This window comes from Odocoileus virginianus, chromosome 3 (genome assembly GCF_023699985.2).
Source record: "Odocoileus virginianus isolate 20LAN1187 ecotype Illinois chromosome 3, Ovbor_1.2, whole genome shotgun sequence".
In the NCBI taxonomy this organism is placed as follows: Eukaryota; Metazoa; Chordata; class Mammalia; order Artiodactyla; family Cervidae; genus Odocoileus; species Odocoileus virginianus.
The window spans coordinates 37,099,857-37,127,331 of NC_069676.1; the positions used below are offsets into that span (position 1 = coordinate 37,099,857).

At 47.9% G+C, this 27,475-nt stretch overlaps 1 protein-coding gene and 4 non-coding genes across 5 annotated transcripts; 3 read left to right on the top strand and 2 right to left on the bottom strand.

The window, feature by feature from the left end:
* Positions 1 to 291: 291 nt before the first annotated feature.
* Positions 292 to 373, top strand: TRNAL-AAG (transfer RNA leucine (anticodon AAG)). Its single transcript has one exon. It is a non-coding gene; the product is annotated as a tRNA-Leu (tRNA).
* Positions 374 to 4,955: 4,582 nt separating this feature from the next.
* TRNAT-UGU (transfer RNA threonine (anticodon UGU)) lies at positions 4,956 to 5,028 on the bottom strand. Its single transcript has one exon. It is a non-coding gene; the product is annotated as a tRNA-Thr (tRNA).
* Positions 5,029 to 7,403: 2,375 nt separating this feature from the next.
* TRIM7 (tripartite motif containing 7) lies at positions 7,404 to 21,752 on the bottom strand. Its single transcript, XM_070465200.1, has 7 exons — positions 20,892 to 21,752; positions 19,623 to 19,718; positions 13,031 to 13,261; positions 11,513 to 11,535; positions 11,112 to 11,227; positions 10,616 to 10,651; positions 7,404 to 8,978 (listed from the first exon to the last, which is right to left on the bottom strand). The coding sequence occupies exons 1-7, from the start codon at positions 21,396 to 21,398 to the stop codon at positions 8,467 to 8,469; spliced, it is 1,521 nt and encodes a 506-aa protein (XP_070321301.1). The 5' UTR covers positions 21,399 to 21,752; the 3' UTR covers positions 7,404 to 8,466.
* Positions 21,753 to 25,687: 3,935 nt separating this feature from the next.
* On the top strand, positions 25,688 to 25,759 carry TRNAA-UGC (transfer RNA alanine (anticodon UGC)). The gene has a single exon. It is a non-coding gene; the product is annotated as a tRNA-Ala (tRNA).
* A 446-nt stretch (positions 25,760 to 26,205) lies between these two features.
* On the top strand, positions 26,206 to 26,278 carry TRNAK-CUU (transfer RNA lysine (anticodon CUU)). Its single transcript has one exon. It is a non-coding gene; the product is annotated as a tRNA-Lys (tRNA).
* The last annotated feature ends 1,197 nt before the right edge of the window (positions 26,279 to 27,475 follow it).

Sequence of the window (27,475 nt, forward strand, 5' to 3'; positions counted from 1 at the left end):
AGTCTTCCCGTACTTCCACGCCCACTTGCCAAAAGTGAAATGCCGGAGTGACTTGGGTGTTCTTCCCAAAACCATTGTGTGCTGTGGTCTGGGCTTCACGGCTCATCCTTTTTCAGAGGAGCGCAGGGTGCGGATTCCGCTTCCGTGACTCTGGCCAATCTAATTCTGCTAGTTGGGGTGTGATTGATTCTGCTCCGAACTGTAGAGGAACCGGAACACACGATTTCCCTCAGCAGCCTGGTGACGTTATCTAAATTGAAAAACAATACCAAAAAACCGACATCCCAATGAGGTAGCGTGGCCGAGCGGTCTAAGGCGCTGGATTAAGGCTCCAGTCTCTTCGGGGGCGTGGGTTCGAATCCCACCGCTGCCAGCTGGTTGATAACTTTTTTCCCCGCCCCCTCAATCCTTCACAAAAAAAGATGATGGATATTGGTCGCTGAGTCGCTACCTTTCCTTTATTCTGAGCATGAGACTCTGTTTGCCAGCTTTCAGCGGAACACCCCTTGGATCATAGAAAAAGCAAGAGAATTCCAGAAAAACATCTACTTCTGCCTCATTGACTATGTTAAAGCCTTTGACTGTGTGGATCACAACAAGCTATGAAAAATTCTTAAAGAAACGGTAATACCAGACCTCCTTACCTACCTCCTGGGAAACCTGTATGCAGGTCAAGAAGCAACAGTTGGAACAACAGACTGGTTCAAAATTGGGAAAGGAGCACATTAGGCTGTATACTGTCATCCTGCTTATTTAACTTATTTGCAGAGTACATCATGCAAAATGCTGGACTGGATGAAGCACAAGCTGGAATTAAGATTGCTGGGAGAAATATCAATACCCTCAGATATGCAGATGACACCACCCTAAGGGCAGAAAGTGAAGAAGAACTAAAGAGCCTCTTGATGAAAGTGAAAGAGGAGAGTGTAGAAACTGGCTTAAAACTCAACATTCAAAAAAGGAAGATCATGGCATCCAGTCCCATCACTTCATGGCAAAATAGAAAGGAGAAAATAAAGTGACAGATTTTATTTTCTTAGGCTCCAAAATCACTGCAGAAGGTGACTGTAGCCCCAAAATTAAAAGATGCTTGCTCCTTGGAAGAAAAGCTATGACAAATCTAGACAACATATTAAAAAGCAGAGATATTACTTTGCTGACAAAGGTCCATCTAGTCAAAGCTATGATTTTTCCAGTAGTCATGTATGGATGTGAGAGTTGGACCATAGGGAGGGCTGAATGCACAAGAATTGATGCTTTTGAACTGTTGTGTTAGAGAAGACTCTTGAGAGTCCCTTGGACTGCAAGGAGAACAAACCATCAACCCTAAAGGAAATCAACCCTGAATATTCATTGGAAAAACAGATGCTCAAGTTGAAGCTCCAATACTTTAGCCATCTGATATGAAGAGTTGACTCACTGGAAAAGACCTTGATGCCGGGGAAGATTGCAGGCAGGAAGAGAAGGGGACGACAAAGGATGAAATGGTGGATGGCATCACTGACTCAATGGACATGAGTTTGAGCAAGCTCCAGGAGATGGTGAAGGACAGGGAAGCCTGGTATGCTGCAGTCCATGGCGACACAAAGAGTTGGACACAACTGAGTGACTGAAAACAAGCAAAATAACCCAACTCAGTGAGTGCAAAGTCCCAAACTGAAAATGGGGTGGGTTAATACCACTTGCATGGATTAATGCCTCTTGAGTATGAGAATCCAGAGGTGTAAATGTTAAATTTCTCTTCACTGGAAAAGTGTACACCTCTGTAACCAGGTAAAGGTGATGATGGGATGTCTTGGACTGGGACGTCCTGGACTAGGACCAAATTTACCTCAAAGTAATAAATTTCCAATAGTGGGGGGAAAAAAAACCCTCAGGATGCTACCAACTTTGTTTCCCCTCAGTTTCAGACTGGAGACCTTTCAGCTGTTAGATGAAGGTAATTACTACAATACAGAAACGCCTGAGCTTGGTCATCTTTGTGACACTATTGATTTTTAGGAATACTGGTGGGATCAGTGAATATACAGTTCTGTGCTGGGAAAGGATGGTCCCACGACCCGATCAGTGGAAACACCCGCGGGAGGCTTTGCTCCCGGTCTCTCACGGGGAACCACCGGCTCTGAAGCGCCTCACCCACTCTTTCTTCTACCCGTACTTCTTTCCGATCCCCGAACGTTTGGTAATGCCCATTACCCGTCCAGGACCAAAACTGTCCACATGAGAAATTTTTAGAAAGAAAGAAACAAAGGAAATGAAGAAAAGGGCTCGTTAGGGTCTGAACCTGGGACCTATCGCGCCAGAGGCGAAAACTGTAACCTGTAGACAAAAGAGTCTGCCGCCCGCTCGGGAGTGATTGGGTCAGTCCTTGTTAAGATGCTATGTGGACTAGTTTACCCACTGAGAAAACCAGTTTTTCTTTCTGGCACGTCGAAAATGTTCTGTGCATCTCGGACTCTCTCACGCCCGACCTATCCCACTTCGACGATATCCACGTCCGCCGTCTCAGCTGTAGATAGTTCACTCAGCATCAATCCTCGGTATCTCTTGGCCCCTCTGAGATCTCCTGGAATCCCAACGAGCGCCTCATTGCTAAGGTTTCTCGGGCAGCAGGCAGGGGGCACCCTTCCACTGTGGGAACTCCTCTTTTCCCAGTGGAGTCCAAATAAGGCGCAAGTCTGGAGAACGGGAGGCAGGGCACCGAAGCCGGGAGAGCCTGAGGGTCCCTGAAGAGAGTCGGGGACGAGGAGGGGTAGACTAGGTCCGTAGCTGCATCAGACGAAAGGAAATCTGGATAACCGCATCCCATCGAGCGCCTGGTAAGGGGGCGGGGCTTTTCTCTTATCATTTTATGAAAATGTTTTCTAAAACAACTACTTATTTGCCAAAGTATTCCGAAAATGTAGGACAGTGAGAAATGAAAAGCATACATGAGACGAACCCCGCCCCGTCAAGAGTGACGGGCAGCGGCAGTTGGTGCACACCCGGCAAAGTTCGCCGCGGCGCCCTCGCGCACACCTAGCGCGGCGCCCAGGCCGCGTGTCCCGGCTCTCCGCCCTCGCTGCGTTCGGCCGGGATCGTCCCAGAACGTCTTGAGCCGGGCGAACCCGAAGCCCAGACTGTGCGTGTGCTTTCCTGTTCCCATTCCACTGGGTAACCTAGTTGTGAAAAGCCATTATTCTGATACCTTGCTAGAAAAATTCACAAAAATCCACTTAGAGTTGACCTCAAAGTGTATTTTTGCGCCACTAGCAGAGAAATTCCCCTACAGAGATGGCTGTTACAAAACAGCGTGGGAGACGAATGCTGGTAAACCCACTCCGGGATGGGGGTGGGAGGGTGGGGGAGAGCGTGCTCTTTTTTCCTATTGCACTTCTCTTAGACCTAGCTCAGCGCTCTGCCCTGACCTCTCCACTCAAGTGCTCCTCCTCTCGGCCTCTTCCTTGGAGACTACGATGCTCACGCACCTCATCCCCACACGCTGTGTCTTCCCCTTCTCCATTGTGCATTCAGCGGTAGGTGGGCTCACCTCTGCTTACCGCCGCGGTGCCTCCTTGGCCCCTTGGCCACTACTGCCTCGGTGTTGTAAGCATTCGCTCGTCTTCTCTATGGTATTATATAAAGAAAAAGGCAACAAAAAGAAAGAAAGAAAGAAAGAAAGAAAGAAAAGAAAGAAAGAAAGAGAGAGAGAGAGAGAGAGAGAGAGAGAGAGAGAGAGAGAGAGAGAGAGAGAGAGAGAGAGAAAGAAAGAAAGAAAGAAAGAAAGAGAATCCACATTCGTGATACCTGGACCTAAAGACTACAACTTTGTCACACTCAATTGCAGTTAAAAAAAAAACACACACACACAACTTTTGGTTTTCCTTTTAACAAACCAAGAGCAGTAATTCATGATGACCTGTCTGATTGATTTATTAATGCCGTGAATGGAAATCAAGTGCACAAAATAAGCCTAAATCCTAAGTGAACAATGGGGGCCCTGCCCAATGCGCAGAACCAGGCCCGCTGGAGGTCTTGGGTGCCCGCCTGCTGTGGCCTTCGCAGGCATGACCCATGGCAGGGGGTGGGGGTCTTGGCAGAGGCAGAGACGTGATTAATCCCGCCGCGCCATCCGGCGGGTTAGGACCCTCAGAAAAGCTCGGAGTGAGTCGCCAATCAACGTAAGGTCTAACTTGGATCAGCTTTGGAAAATAGAGCCCGGGCTGGATAACCAGAGAAAAGAAAACTGCTCGCGGGAACCCGGGTAGACGCCCAGGAAGGGTAAATGAGATGGGTGGGGCGCGTGGCAGAGAAGGTACCCGCTTCTCTCCCTCACTCAAGGCAGATCTCATCCAAAGAATCACGCTTTGCGTCAAGAGCCGAATGGACCTGCCCCACACTGGCACGATGGGGCATTTGTGCGACCCGAACTCCTGGGATTCTTCAATCCCCAAGTGACTGCCCTACCGGAAGGCCACCTCATTGAAGAAGCCAGATCGCAGGGACCAAGAGCAGACGACGCGGGGTCTTAAACACAGCCCCACTCTCAACTAAAATTATAGATTCCCAGAGTACGGAGGTGGGTGTGGGCGTTCACAGGTGCTCCCCACGCAAGGAAGGAGAACGAATTAGGGAACACGGCAAAGCCTCTGGCCCAAGTGGAGTGACGGGAAGGGAACAAAAAGACTCGCTATGAACTTGCCAAGAGGAAGTGCAGAAGGAAGCGAGGGAGGGGTCGCTGGAGAGAAGGCTCGCTGAGCCAGCGGAATCTGCGATCGCAAGTCCAAGGGAGCAGTGGGTCTTGTTCTTAAAGAGATAAGGCTACAGGAGGGTTGAAAGTGGCGGCCACTTGAAGGTCAAAAACACTCAGATCTGCTTAATTTAAGTCTAGGCTTTTAGTATGGCGGAAAGTCGCGTTGACAAGCGCATCTTCCCCTCTCCAGAGAAAGAGTGGTGGGGAAAAAAAAAGGTACTATAGGCCCCAGCGAGATTTGAACTCGCGACCCCTGGTTTACAAGACCAGTGCTCTAACCCCTGAGCTATGGAGCCAACTGCGAGTCTGCAGTCTGCGCACGAGCAGTTGATACCGCTATGATCATCGCGCAGCCGCAGACAGAAGAGCTACCCCGAAAGGCGGGGCCCACGCCCCTCAGCCAGTGACCGCCTAGTCCGGCTGCTGCAGCTGAGTCTGCAACATCAGCAAGTGTCAGTGTCACAGACTGAGCCGCAAATCCTGGGAGAAAGTCCACCGTAGAGGGGACCACGTGGGTGGGCGGAAGCCAGGAAGGATCGGGTGAGGGCGGGGCGCGCTGCGGTAGAGGGTGGAATTGTTGGAGGGCCCGGGGCCTTCCGCCTGGCCTGGGAATCAGGGGCAAGACTTGAGTAGAGAGGTCCACTACTAATTGTGTATGAGAATAGCGTTCAAGGCCGAGGCCCTGAGTGGAAGGCTAAAGGAATGGTGACAATATGCCTGTCCTGAGAGGAATCCAGCTAGCCTGGTAGAAGAAATGATCAGGAGGGAGAGATGGGTAGAGAATGGTGGGGAAATCAGGTGGTCTGTGTGTTAACAACTGCATCAGGACAGGAGACCCAGATCACTGGGTAGCCAGGCCCAAGGAAGTTTCTTAGGTGCCTTCCCGTCTGGATGCTGAGGACCAGTGTGAGAGTCTGGTGTCAAGGATGTGGGTTCCCATATCTGTGGCAACTTAAAGCAAATTAGGAAAAAACAACCGTTAGAGGCCTGTCTTGGACTTTGGGAGAGCTGGGTCCTTCATGGCCCCCCAAAGGACCCACGGAGCAAAGGGCAGAGGTTGAAAGCCCAGGTAAGGGACAGGAACCCTAGCCCGGAAATGGTCAGAAAGTGTGTCTGTAGTTGGTGGAACTTGGTCTGATGGCCCAATCTGTTCTTTGGTGCCTTCAAGGCCAGATGACTTTGATCACTGGGTAGCCAGGCCCAAGGAAGTTTCCTAGGTGCCCTCCTGTCTGGATGCTGAGGACTAGTGTGAGGGTCTGGTGTCAAGGATGTGGGTTCTCATATCAAAGTAGCTCTCAAGGATCCAGGACCAATGAACAGGTGGTGTCAGAAGGAAACCAAATTAGGCCAGTCATTGCTCTCAGAGGCCCAGACACCTCAGAGAGCTTACAATGGTCAAAGGATGGAAGAGGAAAATGTATACACAGGCATACTCACACCAGCATTGTGACATCCTACGTCACTGCACCACCCTGGAGACCAAGAGAGAACAGCTCTCTTACCAACCACATGTGATTGTTATGTACTGTTGTTACATCTTCGGGTATGTATATATCTATCTAGTTATTCTACAAACTCTGACAGACATATAGTCATATTCACATATACACACAGACAGCCAGCTCTGCAGTGCCCAGACCTGATCCTACAGGCACCTCTACCAGTCACCCTACCTTTTGTGATCTATAATGTGTTGCAGTACTTCAGCACAGTTATTAGAGGATAGAAAGGGTAATTGTAACACTCAGTCAAAAAGCCATACAAGCCATACAGCCATACATGAGGGCTTGATGATAACATTAGGCAATTTAATTAGTAAATGAATGTTAGAAATGGATTTTCCTTGTAGAAATCAGTGTATTCAAATACATGGATTGGGTATAGTGTTCTAGAGCTAAACAACATAGGATTTACCCTTTGGGATGCTGCTGTAGGCTGAACTCTTAAATGATCCTGTCCCTAGCCTATAGGACACTGGATTCTGATTGCCAGGTGTTATGTCCACTGGGTCTATCTCTGCTGCTGCTGCTGCTAAGTCACTTCAGTCGTGTCCAACTCTGTGCAACCCCATAGACGGCAGCCCACCAGGCTCCCCCGTCCCTGGGATTCTCCAGGCAAGAACACTGGAGTGGGTTGCCATTTCCTTCTCCAGAACAGTGTCATGCTGGCCTGAACAAAACATCTCTCTTACATCTCTCTTAAAGTGTGCTTGAAACATCTCAGGGACAGAGCGTGGAAACTCCAAGATGCTTGTAAGTCAGACTATTTAATTGTCACTGTCCCTGCATGCCAACAATATGTGCAGGACAGAATTAGGTCTGAGACTGGCTTTCATCTAGCTAGTTAGGTAATGGGGGAGGGAAACCTTTGACCTTCACTTAAATATGGGGTGGCTAATATTAATATTTTACAACAACAAATCAATAATAGGGTGTGACCATACTGACCTAGGTCTGTTCATACCTAAACCCTACGTGCATACTTATAAATGCCCTCTATAAAATTTACATGGCCCTGCACCCCATTCCTGAGATCTAAGACATATACACACATACAGATGTTCCTCACACACATAAACACACATGCTCACCTTGTCTGGCAGAAACTTTGCTCACAACTGCTCTTGCATTCAAACTGGGGGAGTTAAGAATTAGCCAAGGCACCATATAAATGAGCTCACAGTCTGTATTTCCATCCCCCTTTCCAGGAGCATACTAAGCAGTGAACAGCCCACCTCCACTCTCCCAGAAACACAGCCATACAGAATCTGGGGAACAATTAGCCAAGGGACTAACACCGGCCAGGGTACAGACTGAGCAGACCATGAAACCAGGGTCTTCTGCCATTGGCATACATTTGAGAAGCTCCTGGAACTGTCTGTCAGGGATATGCCTGTGCCCTGCACATTTCCATGCTGGAGTTGGTTGCTTCTGTAGAATTATAAGTGCTGCCTTGAGTTTCAAAATTCCATAATCTTTGGTCTCCTTACCCAAGGGAGACTGTACTTTGGCACTTGGAAAGGGTTTAGGCAAATGTGAGATCGTGGGCCTGTCATTGTGGCCAAGGATGTACATATACTCTCATCAGGCTAAGCTGTGTCGAGTGACAGCAATGCCAATAGGCTGTTGTCCTGGGCTATTCCTATTGTACATATGAAAATCTCTTCCCAGTTCTGGCCTAGACTCTCCTTTGGGCTGGAAATACCATGCTCCTCCCTGAGTAGACGACTTTGTCAAGCTCGCCAGATCCAGGTCTCTGAAGGCAAAGCTGGCAGCTGACAAGAAGGCAAAGCAGAAGGGATCATGAAGCTGCCCCCTTGCACAGCCAGAGCTTGGTTTTGTTCCATGGAACTAGAGGTCCTGCTGAGCTGGGGTAGTGATAGGAAGCACCTCTGGTGGAGCTGGGCTCCTCTCCTCATCCACCTCCACCTCCTACAGTTCAGGCCAAATCCTCACCGGGACAACAGGCAAGAGACAGGAGGGAGAGTCCAAGGCCGTATATTCCCCTGCTCAATTAGCCTTAGAGCCCTTTTCCCCAGTAGCCCGATCTCATGTCTTTGATGTTGTGGTCTGCAGAAGCCCCTCTAAGGCAGCCTGGGGCAACAGTCAGGAAGACAGACCCAAAGTGTCCAGGAGGTTCCATCCGAGGGCAACAACCCTTCCCATGGGCAGCCAGGACTGGGAGGAGTTCACCCTTGGCTGGCTTACTCCCTCCGGGAGGCCGGGCAATGACTCTCAAGGCCAGATTCGCAAGTAGGTGCCGGTGGAGCAGACAGAGAAAAGAGGGAACACGCGCTCTTGGAAGTTGACGCGGAAGGTATAGATGTGGCGCATGTCTTCTGCAGCGTAGAAGGACACAGCCCCCACCTCCAGGTCCAGGGCGACCCGCACGCGGGACAGGTGCCCACAGCTGAGGGGCGTCCGTTCAGGGCTGGTCACCGCCCAGTACTGCCCGTTGTTGAGCTGCAGCGCCCAGACGCCCTCCTCCGGGGTGAAGGGCGTGAGACCCTTGCGGCGCACGCTCTCACGGGCCACGCCGAAGGCCCAGCCGTCCTTGGAGCCCACTTCCACTTCCCAGTGGTGCCTCCCAGAGGAGAAACCGCAGGAAGCCAGAACTCGTGTGTTGGTGTCGAAGCGGCGCGGGTGGCTGGGCAGGTCCTGGGCTTGTTGTCCAAGGCGCACGCTCTTAAGATCCAGAGAGAGGATGAGGCGGGGGTTGGCCGTGTCGGGGTCCAAGGTCAGCTCCACTGCGGAGGGTGGGGGATAGGCGGGGTGGGGAGACAGGGAGAAGGCTTCCCATGCAGGCTCCTTGCACAGCTCCCTTCGCCCCACTGTCCCCTCAAATAAGTATATGTTGAAATCACACAACTGCAGTTTATGGGCTTGATTTGGATCTCAATTCAAACAAATCAATAAATCCAGTTTAAAAGACCTGAATCATAATTTATGGAAAAGTTTGTCCATAAAGTTTTCTTTGCTATTATATTACCTTTGTGATACTATGTAAAATTTTACTTAAAACATATATGTATTATTAAACTGTATTTTATAGCAAAAAGACACTTGGGGGATTTTGGACACTAGATACTGGAAAGAATCATTAATTTTTTATTTATAACAATGGTTTTCTCTTTATGCTTTTTTAAAAGTATGTCTCTTTAGAGACAGCATACTGAGATATATATGAAATGATATATATGAAATCACAGTTATCTGTGATTTGCTTCAAAATAATCCAGTGGCAAGAAGTGGTTAGGAATGTTTATGAAAAATACTAGTCATGAGTTGATAATTGCTGAAGGTATATGATGAGTACATAATACTTGTTATGCTCTTCTCTCTACTTTAGTGTATGTTTGAAAACTTCCATAATGAAAAGTTAAAATATACACACTTGCTGTAAGTACTACTATGTTCCAGCTCTGTTCTAGGCCCTGTGAATCCCATAGAGGAATATCCCTGCCCTCCCACAGCTTCCTTTCTATGGGGAGAAAGAGGAGAGACAATAAATGATGAAGGGATCAGGAGAGCAGGCTGTAATTTCAACTAGACGGGCCAGGGAAGACCTTACCGAAAATGTGCATATGAGTACAGACATCAGGGAGATGAGAAAGCCAGATAGGTGGCTGTCTGGGGGAAGGGTGTTCCAGGCCCTGGCACAGACAGTGCAGTGTAAAGGCCCTGAGGTAGCTGTGTGCTCCTGGTGCATTCCAGGAGCAGCTAGCACATGTGTGGCTGCACAGAGTGAACCAGGGGAAGAGTATGCAGTGAGGCTAGATTTCATGAGACCTGAAGGCCAGTGCAAGGACTCCAAACCTTACTGAGTGAGAGGGAGAGGCTGGGCTGTCACAGAGTCCTTAGCAGAGGAGGACATAGTCTGACTCAGTTGGTTTACTAGATAAGATATGACTTAGCTTAGTCATCAGCATCAGGAATATGTGCCTTCCCCTCCCCACTTTCCCAGCCCATTGGGGTTAGATCCCACTCACCCCAGAACTCTGCAAGAGTAATAACCACTTCCCTTCCTGTTTTCAATCTGATCCCTGACCCAGCACACAACCCCTGTCCCCAGAAGAGGTCTTCGTCTGTCTAGGAGTGGGAACAGGGAAGAGAGGTTTGTCCAGGTGACTGACAAGCCCTTCCAGATTTAAATATCCCAAGGTGCAGGGCACTCCTACTCTGGAATGACTCATAGCTTTATAGGCCTATGGGCCCCACTGTGACCTGAAGGAATCATGACGATGAGGGAGAAAGGACAGCTGACGGCAGAGTTGCTTAGGTAGATGGGCAGAAGGAACCAACCACGCACAGAGCCCAGAGAGACAGTCACTGTATCTCCACATGGCCAAATGACAGGTACTCACTGTCACAACAACCATCATACCTTTTTCCTCTTTCTCCAGCTCTCCCCGAAGATCCTCTGAAGAGAAGAAACATGAATGACATGGACAGTTTCTATCTGGCAATGACAGTGACACCATCTCTTGACTTTTAAGCCCCACTGACTCACTCACTCCCCAGATAACCCAGAGAGGACAGGCAGGTACCGGGCCAAGCCCAAGGGTAGAAAGAGGACAGTAGTCTAACTCTACCTCTTCCACTTCCCCCTCTTTTTTCTGAGTTGAGCTCTCCTTCCTCATCCTTCTTTCTGCCCCTAATGACCCTCGACTCCATCTGTCTTCAGTTGAAGCTTTGTGTCCTGGGGTAGGGGTGGGGGTTCTAAATAAATTAGCCACCACTAACTGCCCGAACCAATCTGCCTTTGAGAGACACACTAGTTCCTGTTTTATCATCACACAGCTTCTGGAAAGGCACAGCCTTAGGACCCTAAACCACCAACACCAGGACTGCAAGGCCCAGCCCCACACACAGGCCCCTACCTTTGAACTTCTTGAGCAGCCCCTTTAAGACAAAGGTCTTGAGGGAAGCATTCCAGACTTTATTCTTCATCTCAGAAGAGACTGTGGTTGGCTTGGGGGCAGGCACATTGCTGCACCTGCAGGACAAGCACCCTGAAGAAGGCCCACAACCACTGTCCCACTCCCACTGGGCTTGACAGTTAGAATAGTGAGGTCCTCTGGGTAAAGAAAGGTGAAAAGAAGAGCCTGACCCTGTGCCGAATACCCATGGCCAGGCAGCAGAAGTTTGCCTTAGAAAGTACTCAGGTGAGTTGGTGAGGGGAACAGGAGGTGAGAAGTCAGGATGGGGAATGACAAGAGAAAGCACAGTAGAAGAGAAGAGCCAGCTTAGAGAGGCCCAAGGTATTGTTAGGTCCACTCACCTGCTTAGTGTGTTTTTGAATTCCTGGAAGGAAAAGTAAGAGAAAACCAAATCAGCATTCACCTTTAAGAAAATAAAACTGGTCCCTTATTCCAGAGGAATAAGCAATACAGAGATGTATGACCCCACACACACACTGGTTGCATGGGCCCCATGTGGCAACAGCTTCCTCATATGGCAGACCACTGCGTGTCTCATCAACAAGGTAGACCCCTCAACCCTGCCCACCCCTCTGCAATTGCTCCCATCATTACAGAATCGTCACTGGAGACAAGTGCCAGGACTCAGCATTGCTTCTGCTTTTAACATCGCCTAAGAAAACTGATGGGGCTTCTCTAGTGGCTCAGATGGTAAAGAATCTGCCTAAAATGCTGGAGACCTGGGTCTGATCCCTGGGTAGCAAACATCCCCTGGAGAAGGAAATGGCAACCCACTCTAGTATTCTTGCCTATACAGAAGAGCCTGGCTGGCTATAGTCCATGGGATTGCAAAGAGTTGGACAGCGCTGAGTGACTAACACTTTCAAGATAACTGACAGCCCCTATGCAACAACTGTCACTCAAATCAGTGCTTTTTTCCCCATATATTATTATTTTTCTTCTTTTTTATTTTTTAAATTATGAAAGTATGATAACACATTTACCAGAGACTTGGAAAATATAGAACAAAGTTACATACAGTTCCACTATATATCACAATTATTTTTTAAGTAGATAAAATTTTTAGTTGAAGTTTTAATATCAGACTCTCAAAAACTAATAAAATGAATAGACAGATAAGTAGAAGGATATAGTAGTTCTGAAAAGCACTGTGAACCAATCCAACATAATTAAGATTGATACAATTTTCACACAACAGCAAGATATAAATTCTATTAAAGTTCCCATAGACTATAAACCAGGAAACACTGGAACATATCTAGGGACATAAAGTGTTAGTCGCTCGGTCATGTCCATAAAACAAGGTGAAAAATTTCTTAGACTGGTGCCTTTTAAATGACCATTTTTTTTTTTCTTTTTGGCTGTATGGCTTGTGGGATCTTATTTCCCTGATCTGTGTGAAAGCACAAGGGTCCTGACCACTGGACCACTAGGGAATTCCCTTAAATGACCTCTCTTGATCCATTTGTCCATTTGTGACTTGTGAAGTTTAATTAGTGGATTGTAACTATTTATTTTAGAAGGACATATGATAGAATAGAAAACATCAAAGTGCATCACATGTAGTACAGGTGTTATTTTTGAGACTTTTTTTTCACACATATGTATATAATAGAATGCACTGTAAGATATATTATTGTGGATCATGGTCAAGAAAAATTTTAATCACATCCTTTTAGACTGCTAACCCCAGGAAAATCAGGGCTTTTCTCTTTAATACCCTTTGGCTCCAAATTGTGTGATTCTACTAAACTAATTCTATTCTCGCTGCTGTTTCCTTATTTACAAAGTGGGAGGGATAAATTCAAGCCTCCTGCCTTTAAATTAATGACTCATACCCCTGGCCAAGCCAGACTCACCTGGAGAAAGTCAAGATCAGGCTTGCACGTTGTCTCCTGGATCTGACTGCTGAGCTTGGAGAGCTGGGCAATCTCATCCCCAAGCTGGGCCAGGTTCTCATTCTGCTTCTGTGTCACCTCCCGGGACAGCTCCTCTAGGCGGCCTAGGAGCCGACCCTCCTGCTCCACCAGGAAGGCCCGCAGAGCCTGGAACTCCGCCCCTACCTTCTCTTGCTCAGCTGCCATCTGCTTCTGTCTCAGGAGAAGTGAAGTTGAAGAAGGCAAGGGATGTGGTCATCGATGGGTCATCGATCCCATCCCATTTGGATGGGAGCCTCTGAGCCATCTCCCAGGACAGGGTTCCATCTCCCTCAGTGCTAGGGGGTCAGAGAGTCATGTACACGTACCCACAGTGCACACACTCTAGTTTAAGTATCACAGTTCCAAGCATGCGGTAGCCTCAACATGTGCTTTCCCTTCCCCTGTCACCGCTGTGCCCATGTGTCACTTTAGACCTGGGCTCTCCCATCAACCTAAGACAACTTCAAACTCACTCCAGAACCACCCAGGGCTGCAGTTTCCTCATTTGAAAAGTGGAAGGGATAAATCAGTGCCTTCTGTAGTCACTGTAAAGATAAGCTGAGGTCCCCAAACACATTTATTTTGTGTTAAAAACAAGACAACAGGCTCCAAGTGGAGTCACTTATGCTAAGCCCCATGTCACCAAACTGAGACCTAATTACAGTTACAGCTCTCCCAGATATATTATCTTAAACCATTCTATAAGGAATGGCCTCCTCAACGTTTGTTTAGTAACCTGTCTGATAAAACCGTGCCAGCCCCTACCCTTGCAGCAACTTTGCAATAGCCAACCCACTATTCTGTGTGTGGCCAAATTTATGATCTTTATTCTGTGGAAATCCAAACACATTATGGTTTCAAGTTACTAGAGTTGGAAAGTTGGAAAACATTAAAGTTGTAGAGTTGGAAAACATCTTTTATAGCACACAGTGAGATCTCAAACATAATGCTGTTGAACTCTTCTTACTTCTATTTAGTTCAACATTTTTAGCAATGATTTAATAGATGATTTACAAGGCAATTTTAAGGTGTGACTTTGAAGCAAAACCTTTGTGGAGCTGGGGGTGCCGGTGAAAATTTGTTTTAAGACATAGAAACTTAAAGTGAACCAACGATGTCACTGGCTGTCAGACAGACAAGCCGACATAGTACCCTAAGTCATTGTTAGGCTGCAAGGCTGAAGCAAGGTATGGAGAAATGGTGCAGGTCTCACATTTAAAGAAGCATATTCAGTGTTAAAACATGTACTAATAGAATATCAAAATTGCAAAATTGGAAGTAACAGTTAGAACCGTACATGGAACAAAGGAATGGTTCCAAATTGGGAAAGGAGTATGTCAAGGCTCTATATTGTCACCCTGCTTATTTAACTTCTATGCAGAGTACATCAGCTGAAACGCTGGGCTAGATGAATCACAAGCTAAAATCAAGACTACTGAGAGAAATATCAAACTCAGATATGCAGATGATACCACTCTAATGGCAGAAAATGAAGAGGAACTCAAGAGCCTCTTGATACGGGTAAAAAGGAGAATGAAAAAGCTGGCTTGAAACTCAACATTCAAAAAACTAAGATTATGACATCCACCACTTCATGGCAAATAGAGGGGGGAAAAGTGGAAACCAGATTTTATTTTCTTGGGCTCCAAAATCACTGCAGATGGTAACTGCAGCCATAAAATTAAAAGACACTTGCTCCTTGGAAGGAAAGCTATGACAAACCTAGACAGTGTAGTAAAAAGCAAAGACATCACTTTGCTGACAAAGTGATAGCCGTTTAGTAAAAGCGATGGTTTTTCCAGTAGTCATGTATGAATGTGAAAGTTGAACCATAAAGAAGGCTAAGCACTGAAGAATTGATGCTTTTGAATTGTGGTGATGGAGAAGATTCTTAAGTTCCTTGGACTGCAAGGAGATAAAACCTGTCAATCCTAAAAGAAATTAATCCTGAATATTCATTGGAAGGACTGATGCTGAAACTGAAATTCCAATACTTCGGCCACCTGATGTGAAGAGCCAACTCATTGGAAAATTGAAGGCAAAAGGAGAAGGGGGTGGCAGAGGATGAGATAGTTATATAGCATCACCAACTCAATCGACATAAGTTTGGGCAGACTCCAGCAGATGGTGAAGGAAGCCTGCTGTGCTGCAGTCCATGGAGTCGAAAAGAGTTGAACAGGACTTAGCAACTGAACACAACAGCAAAGAAAGAAGAAAGTGAAATCAATGCCAGTGATCAGAGGTAACAGCATATCCACAAGACCTAAGTGAGAATATGCTGTGTGCAAGCTTTATATTCTGTTCTTTCCATTATTACTATTCACGGGATTTTCTCTCCTGTGTTTTTAGACCCAGACTCTCACCCCTGATCCTCTTGATTCTTTACACAAACACATGGGAGGGACTCTGTGTGATATCACAAGTGGCGCCTCTCGTGGCCAGCGAGAAGAGTCCCATCCCTCCAGGAGAAGCTCAAATGTCCTTTTCCCTGAAAATGCTATGGGAGGAAAGAGTGGCTAGAAGAGCAGACTGTAAGTGAGTTCTGAAGTCAGACGACCCAGGGTTCAGGTCACTGCTGCCTAGTCTTCAGGATGTTGGTAAACAAGCAGCAGCGACACGGGGCACTTTACAGATGTCAGCTCCCTCAGTGGGGACAACCGCCCAATGGCATGGATATACTCTCATCCCAATTTACAAATGGGGAGACGAAGACAGAGAGGTGAATTACTAGGAAGTGGGAAGTCAGGATTCTAATCCAGGGAGTCTGACCTCAAAGTCCAAGCTTCTTACACAATAACACAAGTGGGAATAACATAAGTGTAACAATATTTGCCAAAATACTCTAAATCAGGGTTTCCAGCCTGGGCGCTATTGACATTTGAGGCTAGATAATTATTTGTTGTGGAGGGCTTTGTCCTGTGCTTTGCAGGATGTTTAAGCAGTCCCCTGGCCTCTACCAGTAAACACCAGTAGCACCTCTGCCCCAGTGTTGACAACCAAAAATATCTCCAGGCATTGCCAAATGTTCCCTGGGGCCCAAAATTGCCATCAGTTGAGAACCACTTCTCTAAATAGTAAGAGCATTTTCAAATAAAAATGTTCTTTCTCTTTGTTCTCATGGCAGCAATAATTGTTTCATTAAGCAGGTATTCTGCAGTTATAAAGGATGTATGGGCCAGAGAGGGGTTGGCTGGGTGGGTGTAGGACAGAGTAGAAAGTGCTAAGCAAGGCTATAGGATGTAGGATCAGATACCATGAAGCTCCCCAAGCTGGAGAAGGCCCTCTGGTCATAGATGTGTAGCAATGGCCAAAGAGCCACATGTTTATTCCTTTTTCCAGCAGAGAGGGTGGAGGTGTGGAGGGGTGAATTCTTCCTTATGGAGGGAAGTGAATGTTCAGAAGAGAAGGCGTGAGGTGTGCATGAGATGCAAGTGTGCCCGATGCAGTTCAGGATCAGGAAAGAACACTGAGTCATCTGTATACATGCCTCCCCTTCACCCCACCTCTCCTCCCTTTAAGGTTAGAGGGGTCCTCAGATTCCTCTACCTCCATTTTCCAACTTCACAACTAGAGAGCTCTGTGCTAACAAGCAGGAACTGAATTTTCAAGATAGAAAATAACAGTGACCCACATTTGCCCACCTTAAATAAAATGAACCCCATTTCACTTTCCTGTTTCACTTCAAGGAAGACAAAATACTACCCCAAGCTCTGGGCACAGAGGTGCTGGCACAGTCAGCTGCTGAAAACCCAAGTCCCCAAACCCTCTGCCCTCTGCTGGGTGGGGAACAGCTTTGCCATCCCCTCCTCCACCCCCAACCCCCTCTCTCCTAGCCTCAATTTCAAAATCTAAAAAACTCTAAAAATGAAAAAAAGTTTTGTCATAACTCCTTTGGTGGTAAAACATGCCCTAAGACTGACGGAAAGCTACTTATATTCTGTTCATATGTTTCTCTACAGGAATATTAATGTATTTAATTACAAGATGCTCCACAGACCCTAACTGAGGTGTTATGTCATATTAGGGGGACTGTACTTCCTGATTCACTGGGACAGTTCCAGTTTAAGCCAGATGTTCGGAAATAATTATTTTAGCTGTCCTTTTACTCTCAAAACTCTGGTTATACAATAAATTACATGGTCACACCATATGATATGCATACCATTATATTTCCAAGAAAAAGAAATGCATAAAAGCAAAATGGCTGTCTGAGGAGGCCTTATAAATAGCTATGAAAAGAAGAGAAGCAAAAAGCAAAGGAGAAAAGGAAAGATATACCCATTTGAATGCAGAGTTCCAAAGAATAGCAAGGAGAGATAAAAAAGCCTTCCGCAGTGATCAGTGCAAAGAAATAGAGGAAAACAATAGAATGGGAAAGACTAGAGATCTCTTCAAGAAAATTAGAGATACCAAGGGAACATTTCATGCAAAGATGGGCACAATAAAGGACAGAAATGGTATGGACCTAACAGAAGCAGAAGATATTAAGAAGAGGTGGCAAGAATACACAGAAGAACTGTACAAAAAAGATCTTCACAACCCAGATAATCATGATAGTGTGATCACTCACCTAGAGCCAGACATCCTGGAATGTGAGGTCAAGTGGGTCTTAGGAAGCATCACTATGAACAAAGCTAGTGGAGGTGATGGAATTCCAGTTGAGCTATTTCAAATCCTAAAAGATGATGCTGTGAAAGTGCTGCACTCAATATGCCAGCAAATTTGGAAAACTCAGCAGTGGCCACAGCACTGGAAAAGGTCAGTTTTCATTCCAATCCCAAAGAAAGGCAATGCCAAAGAATGCTCAAACTACCACACAATTGCACTCATCTCACACGCTAGTAAAGTAATGCTCAAAATTCTCCAAGCCAGGCTTCAACAATACATGAACCGTGCACTTCCAGATGTTCAACCTGGTTTTAGAAAAGGCAGAGAAACCAGAGATCAAATTTCCAACATCCGCTGGATCATCAAAAAAGCAAGAGAGTTCCAGAAAAACATGTTTCTGCTTTATGAACTATGCCAAAGCCTTTGACTGTGTGGATCACAACGAACTGTTGAAAATTCTTCAAGAGATGGGAATACCAGACAACCTGACCTACCTCCTGAGAAACCCGTACACAGGTCAGGAAGCAACAGTTAGAACTGGACATGGAACAAAAGACTGGTTCCAAATAGGAACAGGAGTATGTCAAGGCTGTAAATTGTCACCCTGCTTATTTAACTTATATGCAGAGTACATCATGAGAAATGCTGGACTGGATGAAGCATAAGCTGGAATCAAGATTGCTGGGAGAAATATCAGTAACCTCAGATATGCAGATGACACCACCCTTATGGCAGAAAGTGAAGAAGAACTAAAGAGCCTCTTGATGAAAGTGAAAGACGAGAGTGAAAAAGTTGGCTTAAAGCTCAACACTCAGAAAACTAAGATCATGGCAACCAGTCCCATCACTTCATGGGAAATAGATGGGGAAACAGCGGAAACAGTGACTGACTATTTTGGGGGGCTCCAAAATCACTGCAGATGGTGATTGCAGCCATAAAATTAAAAGACGCTTGCTCCTTGGAAGGAAAGTTATGACCAACCTAGACAGCATATTAAAAAGCAGAGACATTACTTTGTCAACAAAGGTCCGTCTAGTCAAGGCTATGGTTTTTCCAGTTGTCGTGTATGGATGTGAGAGTTGGACTATAAAGAAAGCTGAACGCTGAAGAACTGATGTTTTTGAACTGTGGTGTTGAAGAAGACTCTTGAGAGTCCCTTGGACTGCAAGGAGATCCAACCAGTCCATTCTTAAAGGGATCAGCCCTGAGTGTTCATTGGATGGACTGATACTGAAGCTGAAACTCCAGTACTTTGGCCACCTGATGCAAAGAGCTGACTCATTTGAAAAGACCCCGACTCTGGGAAAGATCGAGGACAGGAGGAGAAGGGGACAACAGAGGATGAGCTGGTTGGATGGCATCACTGACTCAATGGAAATGAGTTTGGATGAACTCCGGGAGTTGGTGATGGACAGGGAGGCCTGGCATGCTTTGGTTCATGGGATCGCAAGGAGTCAGACACGACTGAACGACTGAACTGAATTGATTACTTTGTCAACAAAGGTCTGTCTAGTCAAGGCTATGGTTTTTCCAGTAGTCATGTATGGATGTGAGAGTTGGACTATAAAGAAAGCTGAGCACCACTGAATTGATGCTTTTAAACTGTGGTGTTGGAGAAGATTCTTAAGAGTCCCTTGGACTGCAAGGAGATCCAACCAGTCCATCCTAAAGGAGATCAGTCCTGAGTGTTCAACGGAGATGGACAGGGAGGCCTGGTGTGCTGCCGTCCATGGGGTCGTAAAGAGTCAGACATGACTGAGTGACTGAACTGAACTGTACTGATATTTCTAAAATCTACCTCTGTTCCATAGGCACACACTTCAAAGCCAAACACACCCAGCCAGGGTGGTAGGGGGCCCTCTGTTGTCAGCCTGGGGCACGGGGTTGGGGAAGGGGGAGCCAACCTGGGGGTTTCCATTCTCACCAGGAGCTCCTTGCTCTCCTTCTCTTCTGTGGAACGAAAGGCCTCATAGTCCTCCAAATCCTTCTTCAAGACCTTCAGCCTGGACTCTAGGAGCTCCTGAAGGAGGGTGAGAAGGAAGACATTGTGGGGAGAAGATTCTGGAAACCCCCACATGGGGCTTCCTGAAACCACCTGGAAGAAAGGGAAGGCCCTGTTCACTGAGGCGGAGAAGGATCAAAGCCACCTCTGGAGGTTGGGATGGATGCAGCCTACACAGGCTGCACTTAAGGGTACAGGGCAACTGCAAGCTGATTCCAAAGACCTCAGGGCCTCCCAGCCTCAAGACCATCTGTGCACAATGTAGGCTGAAATGCAAGCGCTCCAGCCGCCCAGTCTGCCTAGTCCTCTTTTCTGCTCTCCTCACCACCATCAGAAAGCCACCTGGCTAAGAGGGCTGGAGCAGGGTAAGAGCAAAGAACGACCGGGTACTGTGCGCAGGCCTCCTAGTGCACACCCCAGCAAGTTGGCAGGAAAGGGAGGCGGCTGGCACCCACAATCCCAGGTGGCTCTTGGCACTCTTCTCAACCCTGGATCCACTCACCCCCTTAGCCCAACCTCCTGGGAAGGTCGTCTCACTTGGCCACAAGACGTTAGAGAACACTGAACGGAGCTATGCCCGTGGTAAGGGTTGATAGTAGTGGTAGCAGATATGGGGGGGTGGGGGTGAAGGAGGCACTACTAGAAGCCAGGGACCGACAGAAAATCGCCAGATCTGTGGGGTATCGTGCAGTTGGTCTAGCATGGGCCCCAAAGGAAATGGCGAGGGGTATGGGAGGCTGGTGACAGAGGGAGAGCCGCGTTGAGTCCCGAAGCTAATGCCAGGCAGCATGCTGCTGCTGCTGCTAAGTCGCTTCAGTCGTGTCCGATTCTGTGCGACCCCATAGACGGCAGCTCACCAGGTTCCCCCGTCCCTGGGATTCTCCAGGTAAGAACACTGGCGTGGGTTGCCATTTCCTTCCCCAATACAGGAATGTGAAAAGTGAAAGTGAAAGTGAAGTCGCGTCCGACTCTTAGTGACCCCATGGACTGCAGCCTACCAGGCTCCTCCGTCCATGGGATTTTCCAGGCAAGAGTACTGGAGTGGGGTGCCATTGCTTTCTCCGGCCAGGCAGCATGGGATAGGACAAAAAAAAAGCAGGGGCTCACCTGAGCACGCTCACCTGCGTGCGCGGGAATATAGAACCGGGACTGGAGGTCCCGAGAACCCGCATGGGTGGGGACGACGCTCACCTTAGCCTCCTGAACCGCCTCGTCCAGCGGCAACACGGCGTGAGCGCGGTGCTCGCGGGCGCGGTCGCACACCACGCAAATGGCCCGTCCGTCGTCCTGGCAGTAGAGCTTGAGCGGTTCGCCGTGCTGCGCGCACCCGGCCGCCACCGCCTCCGGAGGCCCGTGTTCGCCTGGCGCGCCGGCCGGCAGGCTGAAACGCCGCAGCAGTGTGGCCACCGCGGCCAGCTGCCGGTTGGGCCGCAGCTGGCTGGGGCGCGCGGGCTCGCGACACTGCGGGCAGGGCAGCGAGAAGGACAGCGTGTAGGACACGGCGGTGGCCCTCGTCCCCGGGCGCTCCCAGCAGCGCGCGATGCAGGCGCGGCAGAAGCTGTGGCCGCACTCGACGGACACTGGCTCGCGGAAGAGCTCCAGGCAGATGGAGCAGGTCGCCTCTCCTTGCAGCTCTGCTGCCAGCGCCAGCGCCTCGGCCCCGGCGCCTGGGCCCGTCCGCGGCCCCACCGCCGCCATGCGCGCCCCCGGCTCACCGAAGTCGGGCGGCGCTGGAGAAGTTGCCGGACCCGACAGTGCGCGGCCGGGGCGGGCGTCCGAGCGGCCGCTGGAAGAGGAAGGGCGGGGCTGACGCCGGCTGGCAGAGGCTAGAGCCGAGAGCTCCAGGCTGAGAAACGCTAGAGGAGGGCGCGTCTGGACAGCTGGCGGAGTAGCACAGGTCAAGGGGATCTAAGCGCGGGCCAGTGCCTTGCATTCCCACTCTGAGCCCCCTCAATATCCCGCCTTGGCCAGCGGCCTCGGAGGTCCCGCGGCCCTCTCTCCGTCTCTCCCTTATCTCAGCTCTAACCCGAGCCTACGCTGTCCAAGCCTGACTCCGTGAGAAACGGGCCGGGACAGGTGGAAGCACACGCCCACCTGGGCGCCACTCCCAGTTGCTGCCCGAGGCCGACCCAGCACAGCCCGAGGGTCTGGCGCCGGACCACAGTGTCGGGTTCCCGGAGCACAGGTTTGTCCGGCCCTCTACTAAGTTAAATTTAGAGCCTGGAACCTGGCTCTTGCTCCTACCCCCGCCCCCATGAGTGGCCTTTTATCCGCTTCCTTGCGATTGTGTCCTCCTCTGCCCGTTTATTCTTTATTTTTGTTTTTTAATGCCAGTGATACACTTACAGTCAACACCCCCGCTTTATTCAGTGTTATCCTCCTCCCCTAAACCAACCAAGCCTCTATTGTCTCTTTAGCTTTATTTGTACGGCTCTCCCCAACCCGTCTGGAGCTGCCAATAATATTTGCTGGCACCCGGTCTCCCCTCGGGGGCTTCCCTGGTGGCTCAGACCGTAAAGAGTTTGCTCGCAGTTCGAAAACTCGGGTTTGATCCCTGGATCGGGTAGATCCCCTGGAGAAGAGACTGGCTACCCACTCCGATATTCTTCCCTGGAGAATTCCCTGGACAGAGGAGTCTGACAGGTTACAGTCCCTGGGGTCACAATGAGTCGGACACGACTGAGCGACTAATACACACACGTCTCTCATCACTCCCTCTGGAGGGCACTCGAAGCAGATTTTCTTCCTCAGCCTCCTCAGAAACCGCGCTTGTCAAGGTCACCGGTGACCGCAGCGATCAGAAGCCAAAGGTCAAGGCAGGCGGCTTCTTAGGCTTTACCGCCTCTCTCCTCGGATGCTTCCTCCTTCTGGCACCATGTCTTCCTTCCCGGGTACTGTACTCCCTGGTTTTCTCCCACTTCCATGGCTTCCTACCAGCTTCTTGATCACCACGGTTGTTTCCTCTTCCTCTCTCTGCCCTCGCTTGGTCCTTGGACTTTCTGTCTATGCTCACTTCCTTGTGATCTCTTCCACTTTCTTGCTGGAAAGACTTTCCCCCTGCTCCACGGAAAAATCCTCAGCCCAACTCTTCCTAGGATGCCTGGCTCCCACAGCCAACTCACTGGGCAGCATCTTCACATGAAGCGTTCTAAGGAAGAGTTACACACTCGTCACATCCACAATGCACTTCTCTCTGCCCCTCCACCTGCTCTTCCCACAGCCTTCCCCACTACACTCCATTTAACAGCAACTCCAACCATCCAGGTGCTCAGGCCCAAACCGGTGAGTCTTCTGAGGCTCCCCAAGAGAGGGGAAATGCACAGGACCCACCCCTAGTCGTCAGCATCTCTTCAGTTCTTCCACAGCATCATCACCTATAATTTGATGATCACAACATTTCTTTCCCCTTCTGTCCCCCTCCTGCCCTATCTTCTCCATCCAGCTGTGAGAACAATCCTGTTAAAATGTTAAGTCAGATAGGGGTCCTCCTTTCCTCAAATTCTCCTGTGGCTCTCATCTCTCTCAGAGTAAAAGTTGAAGTCTTCACACTGTCTAAAGGCACTATCTATTCTTTCTTTCCATTCCCTGCATATAAAGTGATAGGAGATACATCCCCTCATCTCCTATCACTCTCCCCTGCTGCATGGACCCCCTTATTATTCCTGCAATAACATGTCACAAAGCTCCTAACTCAGGGCCTTTAAACTGGCTCTTACCTTTACTTGGACCTCTCTTTTCACCGACACTTTCATGGCTCACATTCCATCTCCTTTCAACCTTTTTTCTTCAAATGTCACCTTCTCAGAATCACACTTTACTCCATTCTCTCCCTCAAGGCTGGCTCTATTTTCTCTTTAGCACTCGACCTCCTCTGAAACCAGAGCTGATAGATGTAATGAACTACGTCAGTTTTGCTTATGGCCGAACTCTCAGTTTTCTACAGCAGTTCTAGGTACACAATAGAGCTTCATAAACTTTTCCTGGGTTTAATTAATTTAAATATGGCTCAAAATTCAGATGTACAGAGCATTTAACAGTGAAAAACTTTGCCCATCTCCTATGCCCCAGCCCCCTTACAATCCCAAGCATCAGCTTTGCAATTCTGAATTACTTTATACAAATATTGCACACTTTACTACACTCCCTCTTCTCAACAAAACTTGAAACAAGAACTTCCGGATGTACAAGCTGGATCTAGAAAAGACAAAGGAACCAGAGATGAAATTGCCAACATCTGTTGAATCATAGAAAAAGCAAGCAAATTCCAGAAAAACATCAATTTCTGCTTCATTGACTAAGCTTAAACCTTTGACTGAGTGGATCACAACAAACTGTGGAAAATTCTTGAAGAAATGGAACTGGCAGACCACCTTACCTGCCTCCTGAGAAACTGGTATGCATGTCAAGATACAACAGTTAGAATCGGACATGAAGCAATGGACTGGTTCCAAATTGGGAAAGGAGTACATCAAGGCTGTATATTATCACCCTGCTTATTTAACTTCTGTGCAGAGTACATCAAGCGAAATGCCAGGCTGGATGAATCCCAAGCTGGAATCAAGATTGCTGGGAGAAATATCAATAACCTCAGATATGCAGATGACACCACCCTAATGGCAGAAAGTGAAGAGGAGTTAAAGAGCCTCTTGACGGGGGTGAAAGAGCAGAGTGGAAAAACTGGCTTAAAACTCAACATTCAAAAAACTAAGATTATGGCATCCAGTCCCATCACTTCTTGGCAAGTAGATGGGGAAACAATAAAAGCAGTGAGAGACTTATTTTCTTGGGCTCCAAAAGCACTGCAGATGGTGACTGCAGCCATGAAATTTAAAAAACGCTCACTCCATGGAAGAAAAGCTAAGACAAACCTAGACAGCTCATTAAAAAGCAGACATCACTTTGCCGACAAAGGTCTGCGGACTCAAGTTATGGTTTTTCCAATAGTCATGCATGGATGTGAGAGCTGCACAGTAGAGAAGGCTGAATGCCAAAGAATCGATGCTTTCCAACTGTGGTGCTGGAGAAGACTTCTTGAGAGTCCCTTGGACAGCAAGGAGATCAAACCAGTAATCCTAAAGGAAATCAACTCTAAATATTCATTGGAAGGGCTGACACTGAAGCTCCAATACTTTGGCCACCTGATGTGAAGAACTGACTCATTGGAAAAGACCCTTATGCTGGGAAAGAGTGAAGGCAGGAGGAGGAGGGGACAACAGAGGATGAGATGGTTGGATGGCATTACTGACTCAATGGACATGAGTTTGAGCAAGCTCTGGAAGATAGTGAAAGACAAGGAAGCCAGGCATGCTACAGTCCATGCGGTGGCAGAGTCAGACACAACTGAGCGACTGAACAACTCTTCTCGTTGTTTAACAAACGTAGCTGCTGCTGCTGCTGCTGCTAAGTCGCTTCAGTCTTGTCCGACTCTGTGCGACCCCATAGACGGCAGCCCACCGGGCTCTCCCATCCCTGGGATTCTCCAGGCAAGAACACTGGAGTGGGTTGCCATTTCCTTCTCCAATGCATGTAAATGAAATGAGATTAAATTAAATGAAAGTAATGAAATGAAAGTAATGAATGTAAAATGAAAGTAAAAGCGAAAGTGAAGTCGCTCAGTTGTATCCGACTCTTAGTGACCCCATGGACTGCAGCCTTCCAGGTTCCTCCGTCCGTGGGACTTTACTACACCTCATCTTACTTTCCTTGTTTTGGCTCACAGTTCATTTTTGGGCGTCGTGCCAGATGACTTTCCCTTCTTTTTCCACCGCTGCCTCCAAGTGTTTATCCTGGTCCTGTGCTCCCCTTGGTCGTCATCTCGGTCGAAGTCCACTCGCTTAGAGTCAGTAGAGGACCCTGGAATAGCTCCCAGCGCTGGCCGCTGGCCTTTGCAGGCTTTCGATTGTTACAACTAGCAGATGCCTTTCGTTTGACTGCTTCTTTTGACAGTAGCCACCTAACAGAAATTAGAGTGTCGTCTACGGCGGGCTGGGGATGTAGCTCAGTGGTAGAGCGCATGCTTTGCATGTATGAGGCCCCGGGTTCGATCCCCGGCATCTCCAGGGCGAGTGGTGCCTTCTGTTTTGCTTTCTCTCGACTCCAGAGTTTAGAAATTCAGAACCCAAACTCCCCAAAGCGTGGAGTTTGCACAGGTTGTGGGCACGGCGGCGACCTTCACCCACTCTAGGCTCAAGCCCGCGACGGTGCATTTAAATTTAGGAATGAAAATTCATGGATTAAGCTCGTCGATGGCATCAGCATGCGAACCTTATCCCTCCTTAGCGCCTGTTTTTCTCAGGGATGGAAAAGAAAGGCTAAGGTGCTGGCAGAAAAGGGACGGAAGTGGGAAGGACAGTCAGTCAAACATGATTGGTAGAGTTTGAATTTCTCAGGCTGCCAATAATCTTGTCTTTAGTGCCCCAATTTTGTCCCAATTAAATTCAACTTCAAGCTAGATACACCCGGAACCCTTCCTTCAAGTAAAAGTTACTGAAATCAAAATTCGTATGCCCGGCTAGCTCAGTCGGTAGAGCATGAGACTCTTAATCTCAGGGTCGTGGGTTCGAGCCCCACGTTGGGCGAGGAGTGTATTTTATTCTTAACTACCGGAAGGTTGATAGTGAGGAAATGCTTCTGTCCTTGATCCATGTCATGTGTAAGTTGGTGTGGGCTTCTTGATGTTATTCTCTCTCCTTTCCCTACTAACAAAGCAACCTTTTATAAATTGTTTAAAGAATCCGCCGTGCAGTGCAGAGGACGTCAGTTAGAGCTCTGGTCTGGGAGGAACTCGCATTGCCTCGGGCAACTAAGCCCATGGGCCACAACTGTTCGGCCTGGGCTCTGGGGCGTAGCCACAACTACTGAAGCTACTCCACAGCCTGTGCTCCACAGCAAGAGATACCACTGCAACGAGAAGCTTGTGCACCGCAATTAGAGAAAGCACCCGCGCAGCAAGGAAGAGCCGGTGCAGCCAAAAATAAATATTTTTAAAAATTGTTCAAAATGTATGTAATAAAATTTACCATTTTCACTATTCTTTTAAAAAAAATTATAGCTGATACACAATGTGTTAGTTTCTGCTATCAGCAGATATATATGTGTGTGTGTGTGTGTGTGTGTGTGTGTGTATGTCTGTCTGTCTATGTGTATATACTTTGACATATTCTTTTCCATTATGGTTTATTAGAAGATAGTGAATATAGTTCCCTGTGCTATACAATTGGATCTTGTTCATTTTCACTATTTTAAAGTGCACAATTCTGTGCCTCTAAACACACTCACATTGCTAGGCAACCCTCATCACCATCCATCCTCAGAACTTTTCCATATTGCCCAACTGCAATTCTACCCAATTAACATTAGCTCCCTACCTATCTTTCTCCCTGTCCCCGGCAACCACCATTTTACTCTCTGTCTCTATGCATTTGGCTATTCTTTGTTGTTGTTTAGTCACTAAATCATGTCTGACTCTTTGAGATCCCATGGGCTGTAGCCCACCAGGATCCTCTGTCCTTGGGATTTCCCACGCAAGAATACTGAAGTGGGTTGCTATTTCCTTCTCTGGGGGAACTTCCAGACCCAGGGATCCAACTCACTTCTTCTGCATTGCCTGGTGGATTCTTTACTGCTGTGCCACTCCAGGAACCTCATATAAGATGAATCAAAATTATTTTTCCTTTGTGATTGGGTTATTTCACTTAGCGTGATGTCTTCCAGATTCTTCCATGTTGTAGTTTTGGAAGTGTTGGCCACAGCAATCAGAGCAGAAAAAGAAATAA